A 13184-nucleotide genomic window follows, 5' to 3' on the forward strand; every position below is an offset into this window, starting at 1 on the left:
TTCCAGGAACAAACACAAAATTCAGTAGAGATAAAACGAGGGCTACAGTATTTGGGCTGCCAATATAAAGATGACTAATAGATGGCAGCAAAGAGATGTGGCGCATTCTAACTCTGCTCGTCTCGAGGTTGAAGACCGGATATTATAGTCAAAGATTTAATAAAAACACTCCTCAGCCCTTCCCCACTCTAGCGTCACTTACCAAATAGCGCCTGCGCCAGCCATCCTGCTTGTCACGTGAGACACGCAGCCAATCCCTGAAAACACTTGAATTTTCATCCTCCAATCAATGAGGAGAGGGAGTTTCCTAGCTAGATTCCGTTTTGGAACGGTGGATGTTCGTGCGTTCTGTCGTCTCTCCGGATTTTTCCTGGGGAATCGCGAAGCGCCATGTGGCGAAGAAGCCTCTGTCTGCGGGTGTTGCAGGCTCTGAAGTCTCGGGGAAGCGCTGCAGCGGCTGGAAGCTCCAAAGGTGCCCAAGGATGGATTGACGCCATGACCATAGAGGCCGCAGCAGGTTCCGTCTTTCCCTCATGGATGTCTGGGGTAGGATTACGAACATTTAGCACTGCGGGGAATTCTGAGCTGTGTGATAGAGAAGGCGGCGCCGGAGCGGAGCTTCAAAACTTGCAAGAAGCGGATAGAGATGGGCAGGAATGGAGCACCAATCCAGGTATCAGTGGAGCTGGAAATCCTTCAGCCAAGAAATGTCGAAGCCAAGTCGACCTTGCGTCCCGTTTAGTGGCAGGGCTTTAGTAGCCTAACTCTCCAGTAGATGCTGCTGTTTGACAAGATTGGGCAATCAGTGTATTTATTCTCGCCTCACGGCTCTGGGAGAAGATGTAAATCAGTGGTAATAGGGCTGTTTTGCATGTGAGTGGTTGCAGACTGAATTCCTGGCTTCTAGCTGAACCGATGGATTCGGAGTAGGACGAATCCTTAAGGTCTGATGATCAGCCCAACTGCTTTGGCAGAAAGCAGTAGTGGTAACCCGGCCCAGGTTTTTATCTTTTTCTACTTTTTATGCCCTGGTACCAGATCAAAGACTGGGTGGGGGGAGTGTTCTTTAAAAAGCCAGTTGTCTTAATAGGCCTTGCCCCTTCCGAGTATATAATTGATTGGGGGTGTGGTCATTTTAGTATCCACAGAGGAGACTAGAGCACCCGAAGTAAGTACCTTTGCCAACATGCATTGAGCAAGCAGTAGCATTTACCAGGATGGAGTTTAACTGCATACTAGAAAACATTTTACCTATTTGTATCAGAGAAGCAAGACAACCTTGGAGGGTTGTGTGTGTGTCAGCAACTAGCAAACTTAAGCAGGGTGGTTAGAGTTTTGAGGTTCCAGGGCAAGCGGGTCATACTGTATGAGTATAAAGGGAGATCAGACATTTAAAGAAATGATCAACACTATACATGAAGCTACAATGAAATAATGGATAAATATCTCATAATGCAATCATTGTGATTGATTTTCTGTGCATCTGAATGGAAAATATTTTACATCGTACATGAATGTGAGTTGTGGTCAAAAATAAACATGCTGTTGTCTCCACATATAAGACTCTTAAATGGAAATTGACTATAGAGTGAATTGTGATAGCCTGTTCACCAATAAGTCTAATATCACATTTTTAGTTTTATTATGAAATACTTATGAGAGCTGCTCACCATTATGGAGCATTGCAGTATTTTGTCTTTGTCTTTTGTGAAATAGTTGTACCATCATTGGTAGTTGGGGTCTGTTTTTGTATATCAGAAGATCAAAAGCCAAATTGCCATCTTCAGTACGCAGAAAAGGCCAGGATGAATGAGACACTGGGACTTGTACCTCTTGAGCCAAGAGATTCATCTCAAAGGAAGGCACACTATTCTCTAGCTCTCAAACAATCAGGAAAAACTCTGGGAAAACCTAATTAAAACATGCAGTCAGGTGGGTTAGGGCACAGTTTATATGAGAACCCAACTAATTCTATTTTATTCCATAAACTATGGTTAAGCAAGCCATAATTTAACATATGAGAATGCTTTATGTGTACATGGGTGGGAAAGATGGTTTGTAGAGGGCAGGGACACTGGTATACCAGCAACAGAGATACCGTGCTGCCAGTCACTAAGTGAGAACAGGAGGACTGATAGAAATGTAGGAATCTACCTTACATTGGTTCAGTCCATGTCAATACTGGATGGCAACAGATCTGAGGATTTCCATCTGTGTGCAGAATTCAGCCTGGGACATTCTGCCCATCTGTCCCACAATAGATGGAAAATGACAAAAATACTTTTTAAAAATCTTGAAAACAAAGTTCTGTGGACCAGTATTGTAATCTAGCTGTAGACTTTCATATCTTTTTGATACTGGATTAACTGTATTATTGCTTTGGCAGAAATTATTTCCTCATTCAAAAACAAGACTGGAAATTGGTGGTGACAGGGGTTTGTAAACATTTAGAAAAAGGTGGTGGAACTAAAGTTCCTGCAGGCCTAAGGCTAAATTATGACGTTACATAATCCCCTTCTCAAGACTTGGTAGTTTTCAGGAAGTTGGATGTTCACCAGTAGTGTAACAAGGATTGTGTATAGCAGCTCCCTCCCAAACAGAAACGCGCGTCAGCACCATGGCATGTGAAACGTTACAATGTACAGTGCACATTGAAACAGTGAACATGACAGATTGCTGTGGAGAGAAAGGGGGCGAGAACTGCTTCTACCAGTCCAGTTGTTCCAGCTCAAGATCTTTCACCTCTTAACTTTCTACATAATTTACATTTTGATCATTTAAGCATTGCCTCTTTCAGACCCTGTTTCTTCAGTATTCAGCATTGATGATGTGGTATCACTTGTGAGACAAGAAAATGCAAAAGATATTTGTGTAATCAAATTGCCTCCAGAAATAAAATACAGCAATTATTTTATAATTGCCAGTGGATCTTCTGCAAGACATCTCCATGCCATGGCACAATACCTGGTAAAAATGGTATGGCATTTTTTTTTCTTTTTTAGTTATGGAAGAATTTTTGCAAGCTACAATTGGATGGCCAGTTAAGAGATGGAAAGGGTAGATACTGCAATATGAGTGCTGATTTAATCAAAGCAGACAGGATTTCTAAGCTGCAGTTAAAAAAAGATTAGCTTTGACTGCTTGGCAACTAGAGACTGTTATGTGAATGTTTATAAATATTAAGCATAATGCAGAAAGGATTTTTCCAGAATATGCAGTAGATGTTTCATATTTACAGAAACTGTTCTGATTTCTTACTAAGTTCCTACAGTTGCAAGGTCTTTTTCATGGAATAAGCCAACATGTACTCTGCCTCTTAATTTAAGATTTTCCGCTTGCTTTTGGACTGTTAATGAACCTGCATGTTACTGTGTGGTGATGTTTCTCCTTTGCTAAATTTTGAAAGATCTTTCATATTTATTGGAAACAAATTTCACCCACATAGCTAATGTCAGGATCAGTAAGGCTTAGGAAACCCAGAAATACAATGATAATTACAGCCAACTCCATATGTTGAAAATGCCAGTGCATGAAGATAATTATTTAACTGAAAGCCAAATTTGAGTATTTTGCTAACATACTATTACATCAAGATTAAATCAGACTTGGACTAGAAACATTGATACCAGTGAGCCCTGGGGTATTCATGGTTAAGAAGTCCCATTTGGGTCTGGGGCTTTCTCCAGTGCCTAGAAATCTATGGCTAGTATTCAGTCAATCTCTTCACATCCCACTGCAACTGAAATGCATCCTTTGCTATAACGGGAGATAGAGGACAACACTATAAAAATAAGGAGGTAGAAAATCCTAGAGCGCCAGTTTGGTGTAATGGTTAAGGCACCAGGCTAGACCTGGGAGACTGCGAGTTCTAGTTCCGCTTTAGGCACAAAGCCAGCTTTAGGAAGCAGGCAGTGGCGAACCCCTTCTGAATCTTGCCAAGAAAACTGCAGAACTTGTTCAGATGGTTGCCAGGAGTCAACACTGATTTGATGGCACCAAAAGAAAAAAAAAATCCTAGCACATCCTGCTAGAATTTGACATTTGTCAAAGAAGTTGGACTTAACACAGCAACTCTATGCTCACTGAGTTGGAATATTTATTGAATCACTAGGGCCTACTTCTGAATAGAGAGATATAAGTGCATGATAAACTGAACAGTTTAATTGGATTCTATTAATTTTTAATCTGTGCATGGTTATTCATAGTAAAGTTACCTACATCTTTACTTGTACTTCTCTTCCAGTACAAGCATATGAAGAAGGACACTGATCCTCATGTTGTGATAGAAGGAAAAGAGTCTGATGACTGGCTATGCATTGATTTTGGTAAATATTGTTATTACCAGTAAAATACAAAGTACAAGTTATATATGATTGAGTTTACGAATTGTGGGAGCACTTCACCTCCCAGAGATTTTGTACTTCCATTCCCACTCTTATTTCCCATTATTTATCTCACTTCCAGTGTTTCAATCTTGGGGTGCTTTGGAAACTGTAAAATGAGGTCTCAAGGGCCTGTGGATGTCCCATGCTTGCCATGACGACAAACCACACTTGATTCACATACTAGCTTAATATGATCTTTGAACCCAGAGGTTGCTTGATCCAAGTATCACAGAGATTATATATGAAGTAATTTCTTGTAATATTGCTTTTGCAATACAATCATAGTAATTTATTTGTTAACATGCATATTGCAAATAATAGATATTTGATTATTGATGGAAAACCTCTTTCTGATATGTAGTTTGAAATATAATTGGTCACACGTTTGTCTTGTTTCAAATGAGACTGAATCATTTCTCATCAATTATAGTAATAAACATGAAAATTAATGAAATCCCTTCCAATAATGTATTAAATTCTTATATTGAACTTCCCAGTCTATCTAGAAAATCTGAAATCCTGATAACTTGGGATTTGAATATTCCTCTTGGAACTGTTTGTGGTTCCAAATTATTTTTAATTTACTTTGAATGTCATCAGGAACTGATCATAAATGTAATCCATAAAATTTACTTCTCCCCTAAAATTACTTGGTATTAATTATAGCTGTTCTAGATTGTGTTGGATGGGTTGTAATTACCATCTCTGGTGCAATGCTCATTTGGTAATTCATTTACTCAACTATTTTTATAGAAATTGATAATCTGATAATCCTGTGGCTGCTGTGGCTGCTTTACTGCCTATGTGGACACAAAATAAAAATAATTTGTTCACAGTCAGAGTTATTATTGCAAAATGCTGCTCACGGATATGGATTTTAAAGCTTTTTTGCCATCAGTGTGTGCACGCATGCATGTGCACATGTGTGTATAAATGATTCAGTCTCTCAAGCTTTTGTTTACCATACTTAAATCTAAATGAAACCAAGGTTGTGAGGATTGGTTCAGAGAATCTCTTAAACACGATTCAACTGAAGATGCAGCTACTTCTCCTAATAGATTTCTGGATGATTTCTGGGTTCTAATAGAAAAAAATTGATCATGTGAGTAGTCTGCTCACTCTTAATAAAAGCCTTGTCTTAAACTTCAAGCAAACAACCAAACAAGACTCTCAGGGCTTCTGGCTACAGTAGTTCAAGCCTGTCACAGCAGCCTTTATACACCTGTCACTTAGTTACTACAGTGGTGCTTCAAAGTCAAGGACTACCTGTACTGGAAGCAAAGATTCATGTACTTTTGCCACACACTAATATGTAGCTTTGAATTATCTTCCTCAATAAACAAACGAACAAGTAAAATGTTTTTGGCTCATTTAATTGGGTTCTCTTTATCATGTTTTAGGACTTGTATGGAAAACAGATTATGTTTTAGGGCATATGCATTTTCAAAATTCCAAGGGGTTCACAAACTTTTAAACACCACTGTAGGTGGCCTGGAGGGATTTGTCTTGTGATAGGGAGGAACTAGTGATAAATGTCTCTTGACACAACTTTCTTTTCTAGTTAAAATAGCTGTTTAGCTGGCTGACCAAGTAGAATGAAGAATAATATATATATTTTAGTGTCTTTTCCACATTTAAACTGGTGTAAAAATGGCCAGTGAGTTGGGAAAGGCAGTCTTATCTTCCCTCTTGCCTCTGAAGAATAAGCTGAGACAGGGAAGGAGTGTGTACTTTTAACAAGTTTGTGGTACTTGCTGGTATATGAACTTTGAGAAAGGTGTGTGTAAAAGCCTCTAGAGAACAAGTCATGGGGGATCTCAGGCTCCATCTCTTCCTACAGATGGATGAACAGAAAAGCATTAACTATGACTAAGAGTCACACGCTTTTAGAAATTGTGACTTGTAGTTCCTTAATTCCTGCACAACTGCAAACTGTAGTCTAGTTAAAAATGAAGTTTTATTCTTCTTCTTTTGCAATGAAGCTAAGAGGATCGGGAAATAGCCACACCGCCCAGTGTTCACAGTGGCTCCTTCTGTTCATCTTAATTGGTCCAATTATGTGCCTATTAAGTCTGCAAATCTCCCTTCCTTAGTTTGGTGCCTTACTGATATGGTGTGATTATAAGATCCTGAAAACAAGGTTAAAATGACCAACAGGTAGGGAAGCTCTGATAGTTGCCATCCCAGTTTAGATGTAATGCCAGATTATGGAATGTGTTTTACCTGAGGTGAGTCAGAAGAGCCTGAGAAGATACACTAAACTCATTCTTTACTTACTGTGCTGCCCCATCTTCTTGCAGGCAACATTGTAGTCCATTTCATGTTGCCAGAGACACGTGAAATCTACGAGTTGGAAAAGTTGTGGACACTCCGCTGTCATGATGATCAGTTGGCACAGATGGTTCCAGAATCTTTACCTGATGACTTTGTGTTTGGGCTGGATTCTCAACAGCAGTGATTTAACCTCACATCTAAAGACTGGAAAGAGCTCTGCACATACAACACGGTTGATTGCAGTGGTCAGCTGGGTCACAGAGCCAATTCTTGGAAAGACGAAATGGAGCACATCAAGCTGCAACTACTGAGTGTCAGCATTATGGAGTATGGATAACTATAGAACTTACCAATGGGAAGTCAGTTGTGGCCCATGGGAAGATGCCTCTTTCTGTGGCAGTAGTGAAGCTCTATCATCATGTGGACAATAGATGTTTGAAATAAATTCCTATTCAAGTTTGGGTCTTTCTGACAGTAACTTGTTGGGGTGTTGGTTGCTGTGCTTATGTCGTTAGCAAGTTGAATAAAGCTATTTTGAATTTTTTAAAAAATCATTCTCATACCTTTATTTTGGTGTATTTTTTTCTAATGTCTGCTGTTAATTACCCCTATAAAATCTGGTAAGTTCCAATAATATAAACTCAATATACAGAAAATTTACTTTGAACTAATATCCATGTCAAAATGAAAGTTACCTACAAAATGGTTATAGATGTAATGGTTTACTCACAGCTTGGTGCAAGATGTAGTGAGGGTAGAAGATAGACTGCTGCCATGGCATTAGTGTCACCTAGATTTTTCCACAATCTTGCTTTTTAATTATCTCTAATTTTCCTAAAATAGTTGATAACAGGCTACTTCCATCAAGTAGAAAATTGCACTTAGGTGTTTTATTTTTTAATTGCCTTCCCCTTTTCCTTATTCCAGATATCACATAGGGCTTCAGCAGAGTTCTTTGCAGAGCCATCAGAAAATGTTTTATGTTCTTACGAAGAAGCATTTAAATAGACCCTAAAGTTTGAATTATAGGAAAACTAAATGTGATCGTGCATGCAATTGCGCAATCACTCCACGCAGCACATGCTGTTTTTGCATGGCACACAAAACTAAAAAGCTTGGTTAACAAGCATGTTGTTACTACCATCATTCATAGAATAAGCAGCAGAAAAACCATTGCATTGACTGACAAGCTGTGTTCGCACAACACAGTAATTACAAGGATGTAAAGCAACTTTGAATTCTATCCCCTTTATTTAACTTTTACATCAGTGCTATGGCGACAAGACTTAAAAATCCAGAACATCACCCTCCAAACCTGACTAGATCTACTGCATTACTCCTATATTATCTCTACTTCATTCATTAGAGGACAACACTAAATTCAGTTGCCTCCTACTACACAGAAAACAATTTAGTTATTAAAAAACAAAAACAAAAATTACGGTCTTTTCAGAGGCCCTTTAGATACAACACAGGTAGTCCTAATTTAACGATGGTAATTGGGACCAGGAACTCCATTGCTAAGTTTGTAAGGCGTGATGTCATGTGACCATGCTGACTTATGACAGCAGTTGCAGCAGTTCCAGTTGCTGTTAGGTGACTCCTGCGTGGCTGCAGCATCCCATGATCAAGTGATCGCCATTTCCTACCTCCTGCTGGCTTCCCTGCTGATTTTGCTCGTTGGAAGCCAACAGGGAAGATTGCAGTGGCAGTCACATGACTGTCAGCCAGCTGCTAAGTGCCTGAATTATGATCACATGACCGTGGGGGGTGCTGTGATGGCTGCCACTATCAGGACCAGTTTTAAGTACCCCTCAGTCAACACCGTTGCAACTTCAGCCACTGAACAAGTGGACATTAAATGAGGACTACCTGTAGGAATAATATCAAACAAATTCATGCCCTCAAATACCTTGGAATTGTTTTCCATGCCAATGGAATTGCCCCAAATTCCATCTCTAAACGTCAGAAGAAATGTAGCTGCCATCCACAGGTTTTTTTTTTGCATGATAGAAGGTAATTAAATACCTGGTCTTCTGATGAAGTATTCTGATGCCAAAGTAGTAGCACAGCCATTTTATAGCTTCCAAATCTGTGCATGTAAGAATTTAGAATTGTTTGTTCAATCAAGCTTCTTAAGGAACATATTTTTGGTTCCTCATTGTGTCTCTAATTTGGCCCTTTGGGCTGAGGCTGGAATGGTTCCAATTAAAACCTGTACCAAATAGCACATTAGCTTTCACCCAAGGAGTCTGGCTGTTTTTGACTCTTCAAGACAAATTCCAGACTTCCTGGCAGAAACTACTAGTTGCCATCCTAAAGCATTGTGGACTTCCCTAGTATACTGATTCCAACGGGATTTGATCAGGCCAAAGAATCTTTTAGGTGAAGTTCCAGTTTGGTCTAGTGGTTAAGGTGCTGGGCTAGAAATCAAGAATCTGAGTTCTAGTCCCACCTCGGGCATGAAAGCCAGCTGGGTGACCTTGGGCCAGTCTCTCTCTCTCTCAGCCCAAATCACCTCACAGGGTTGTTGTTGTGAGGAAAATAGGAAGAGGAAGGAGTATTATGTATGCTTACCACCTTGAGTTATTTATAAAAATAATAAAGGCAGGATGGATGGAGATAGATAGATATATAAATAAATATATAAAATATTGCATTGCAAAGCAATCTTAGTCAGGTGCCACCATTTATTATTCCAGTGAGCTCAGGAAAAATTATTGCACCCGCCCATTACTTGTACAGTATCACCCCTAAAAACATAGAAGAGCTTTTACATTTACCTGCTGTAATGTCCTCCCTTCCCCATTTTTGGAGGGAAGATTCTGTCACATATGTAAAAAGCAATTCTGTCCTTGTAGTGAAAGAGAAATCTAAACTTTGGGACATGTGGCTGTGCTGTCTTTTTAATAGACTGCAAGATATATATATATGTATTTCCTCATTCCTAACACAATACCCAGGCAGGACAGAGGCCGATTACCTTAATTTCCAGCTAGCAGACCAGGAGGCAGAGATTCCAGGCAGTGTAGCCAGTTCTGAATCCAAGCTATGATTGAATGCAAATGACTTTTCCAATTGAGGTGACATTGAGCTCTAAGTTACTGTAACTCAGTATCTCTTTTTTTAATGTATGTTTTTTCCAGTTACACTATGCTTTACAGGTAGTCCTCATTTAGCAACAATTCGTACTGGCAACTTGGCAAAGCAGTCACTAAGTGAAACTACAACTATGCTTATGATCTTACTTCACCTTTCCTTTGCTTTACAGACCTGCGAAGGTCATGAATGCAGATTCATTGTACTTTTTCATCACTGTCGTAACTGTGAATGGTCACTAAACGAGGACTACCTGTATTTTGTTATTATCTCACTTCTAGTTGGTTGGATTATAACTGCAATAATCCCAATCAAATCCTAGAGGGCTACAGCAAGTATTGGGCCCTTACAAGTTAGGACAGTTAAAATTGTTTTAGGGTCTTACAGATCCTAATATTTTTATGTATTTATAGTTATCTAGCTGAACTACTTCTGGCATTTTTACTACAGATTGCAATTTTATTTTTTTTCCTGGTATATTTTCTAATTCTATACTAATAATTATTTATTTTATCTTAATACAGTACTTTACTTCTACTTGTATTTTGGCATGATTACGTTACTTGTTTTATGCTGGTCTATGACTGAAACAAAACATACATGCAAAATCAATGGAGCTACCTTCTAGGCAAGTAGGAAAAGGTTTGCAGCCATTAACATACTCCGTGATTGCATTCCTTTAACATTCTAACTCACAAAGCAGCAAATTACATTTGGCTTAGCGTGTTGTGTGAAACCAGCTTCAGTTTCATTGGACTGGATATAGGCATCCACTTAGAAGGAAAAGGAGAGGTGACTTTCACTCTTTCTACCAACCAACCAACCAACTCCTTTTGAAAATTGTTTCGAGCCCAAGTGTGTCTTGTCTCTTGAAGGAGCACTTGTCTATTTGGATAATATCTACATCTTAGAAATGTTTATAGAGGCTTCCGGTGGGAATGGCATTCCGAGCGGCTGTGCCCACTGTTTCAGTGGGCGGAACGGGCAGCACGGTGACTTTTCTTCAGGCTCAGGCAGGCTTTCCTGAAGCCCAGAACCATTCTCTGGATCAAGAACTCACAGAATCATCCCATTTGTCCTCTAGAACGGTGGCTTGCAGCCAGGAGATCACAAGCAGCATTTCGCGGTCAACGGTAAGAGCTCCCAGGAGGCGGGGATGTCATCATTTCCAAGCCGTGCTGTAGCTTTAAAGGAACACTAAGAACAGCCACCCCATTTCTAAATCACCAATTTGTTGTTGTTGTTTAAGTATATGTACTCCAAGAAAGGCTTTTTACAGAGAGGAGAAGCTGTTCCTTTTGGTGCTTAATGTTATTTTTGGGATTACTTTTTAAATTTTCTTGAAGTTTTGGATTTCATTTACCTTCCAAAGGAAATTTCAAAGATTGTCTTCCTGTTACTATTTTTGTATTAAATTTGAAAATATTAGCATTTTCCTACATGTTGAATCAGCTGATCTGAACCTTCAACTTTCTGCCTTCACTTTCCCTTGAGAACAGTCTGCTATTCACTTTCACTCTGTGTAAACAACTTTCGAACTTTCCCTTACCTTTGACTCTTGCCGATTAAATTCCTAGGGGGTAACATAATTTACTGCGTGAGACATGGAGGATTTCAAGCAGAATCTTTTTGACCTTCACCAGGACTTCAAACAAGTATCTTCTGACTTTTATCAAACCTTTATGCAAGATATCTAGGACATTGTGGAAAATATGAGAGCTAAAATGTGCCAACAGGTTGGGGATCTGCTGGTTGAAACTGAGGAATCTAAGCATGATAGAAAGGTTTCTTTTAAGACTGAGCTTTGGATTTCTGTCAAGATGCTGGATAATGGAGCTGGAGAAATCTAGGGGAGAGAGTGATTTGCAAGCTCTAAGTAGGGTCGATCTCCTGGTGGAAAGCCATGAAAAGAACCTGGAATTTGGGGGGGGGGGCAACTGGGCTGTTTGATTTTCTTAATAAGCAAGCTCTGTGCATATCTTGGGAATATGTAACTGCTCTGGTTTATTTTGAAGTGGGGTAACGGTTGAAGATTGCTTATTTGGCTTGCCTTAAGGATTTGACTGTTATTTGTCTTTAAGGATTTGGACTTACTGTTTTGAATTGGCTTTCTTCTTTGTGTTTATTAAGATTTTGGGTTTACTAAGACTGAGATTATTAAAATTGTTATACCATTAAGTATAATAGCTGACAACTTATATGCCTTTTGATTTTTATTATAGTAGACAGAAATGTATAGAATAGTGGTAGGAAGGGAGTAATTAAATATTTTTATCTTTTGGAGGAGAGAAAGATGTTTAGGTTTATATGAATTTTTTTTCTTCATTTTAATATAAGGGGGAGGAGTAACTGTACTTAGTGATTTTTATTATGTGTTAAAGGGGAATGATTTATAGAAATAATGTGGTGTTTTGGTTTAATAAAGAGTAAGAGATTGATTATGGAAATTTTGTATATCCTTGATGTTAAAAGTCGGAAGCCACATCTTCCTGTAAATTTGAAAAAAAAAAAAAATCTTCTCTTGTGTTTCTGCACTTTAGTTTTTTTTTTAAGTTTTTGTTTTATTGTAGTTTTTCTTCTTTCCTTGAAACTTAATAAAATTTACTATAAAAAAAAGGAATGGTTATAGATACAGACTTCTGGGGGAGGAATGGTGAACTGAAGACGGCTATGCAAAAGTGGAGCTGACAGCCATGGGAAAGACCAAGGAATCGGTGAGTGGACCGGCTCTGAATGGCTGCTCCTTTCAAGGAGACCACAGGACAGCAGTATTCTGCAGGTCTGAACACCAGCAGATGACAGGATCAGCCATCTTGCTTGCAGTCATGGTGGAGACTTTTAAAGGACACTAAGTTTGCAAACCTCACTTTCTAATCACTTTCAGAAATTCCCTATTAACTAAAGCTATTAGACACCTTCAGAACAACAGGTTTGAAAAATTCATTGGGCGAATTTATTTTCAATTCTGAACAAAAGTAGAATTAATTACCAGCTTAAGAGCTTAAAGAATTTGAAATAAACAGCAAAAAGCTTTTTAAAAAAGCTAATAAAGGTATAAATGGATTATGGGTCCAGATGAAATTGGAATATTGACTTTTACCATAAGATTTTGGAATTAACTGCACAAAAGAAACAACTTATCATGGAAACAGACTTATTTTGGTTATCCTAGCAATTACAAGTGATAACAAAGATAAGTTATGATTTTAGAAACTGGACACTAGAGGGGACTAAAGATTTTAAGCAGAAGAAAAAAAAGCCTGATGTCAGTAAATACTGGGACTTACAGAATGATACAAAACGTAACATCTGAAATATTAAAGGGGATTTTTGAAGAATGGAGCGAGAAGTTAGTAGCTACAATATCAACATTGCCAGTAATGATGTCTGCTTCTATGGACAAACTATATCTAAAAGATGTTAATG

The 13184-nt window shown here is 38.7% G+C and overlaps 1 protein-coding gene across 1 annotated transcript; it reads left to right on the top strand.

Moving 5' to 3' along the window:
• Positions 1 to 283: 283 nt before the first annotated feature.
• Positions 284 to 7219, top strand: MALSU1 (mitochondrial assembly of ribosomal large subunit 1). Its single transcript, XM_063303761.1, has 4 exons — positions 284 to 673; positions 2798 to 2976; positions 4244 to 4325; positions 6686 to 7219. The coding sequence occupies exons 1-4, from the start codon at positions 391 to 393 to the stop codon at positions 6841 to 6843; spliced, it is 702 nt and encodes a 233-aa protein (XP_063159831.1). The 5' UTR covers positions 284 to 390; the 3' UTR covers positions 6844 to 7219.
• The last annotated feature ends 5965 nt before the right edge of the window (positions 7220 to 13184 follow it).

The sequence above is a fragment of the Candoia aspera genome, chromosome 4 (assembly GCF_035149785.1).
Source record: "Candoia aspera isolate rCanAsp1 chromosome 4, rCanAsp1.hap2, whole genome shotgun sequence".
Lineage (NCBI taxonomy): Eukaryota > Metazoa > Chordata > Lepidosauria > Squamata > Boidae > Candoia > Candoia aspera.

Coding starts and splice junctions, on each gene's coding strand:
- MALSU1 (XM_063303761.1), top strand. CDS start 391: ATGTGGCGAAGAAGCCTCTGTCTGCGGGTGTTGCAGGCTCTGAAGTCT. Junction 2,977..4,243: donor CACAATACCTGGTAAAAATG/GTATGGCATTTT, acceptor CTTCTCTTCCAG/TACAAGCATATGAAGAAGGA. Junction 4,326..6,685: donor CTGGCTATGCATTGATTTTG/GTAAATATTGTT, acceptor ATCTTCTTGCAG/GCAACATTGTAGTCCATTTC.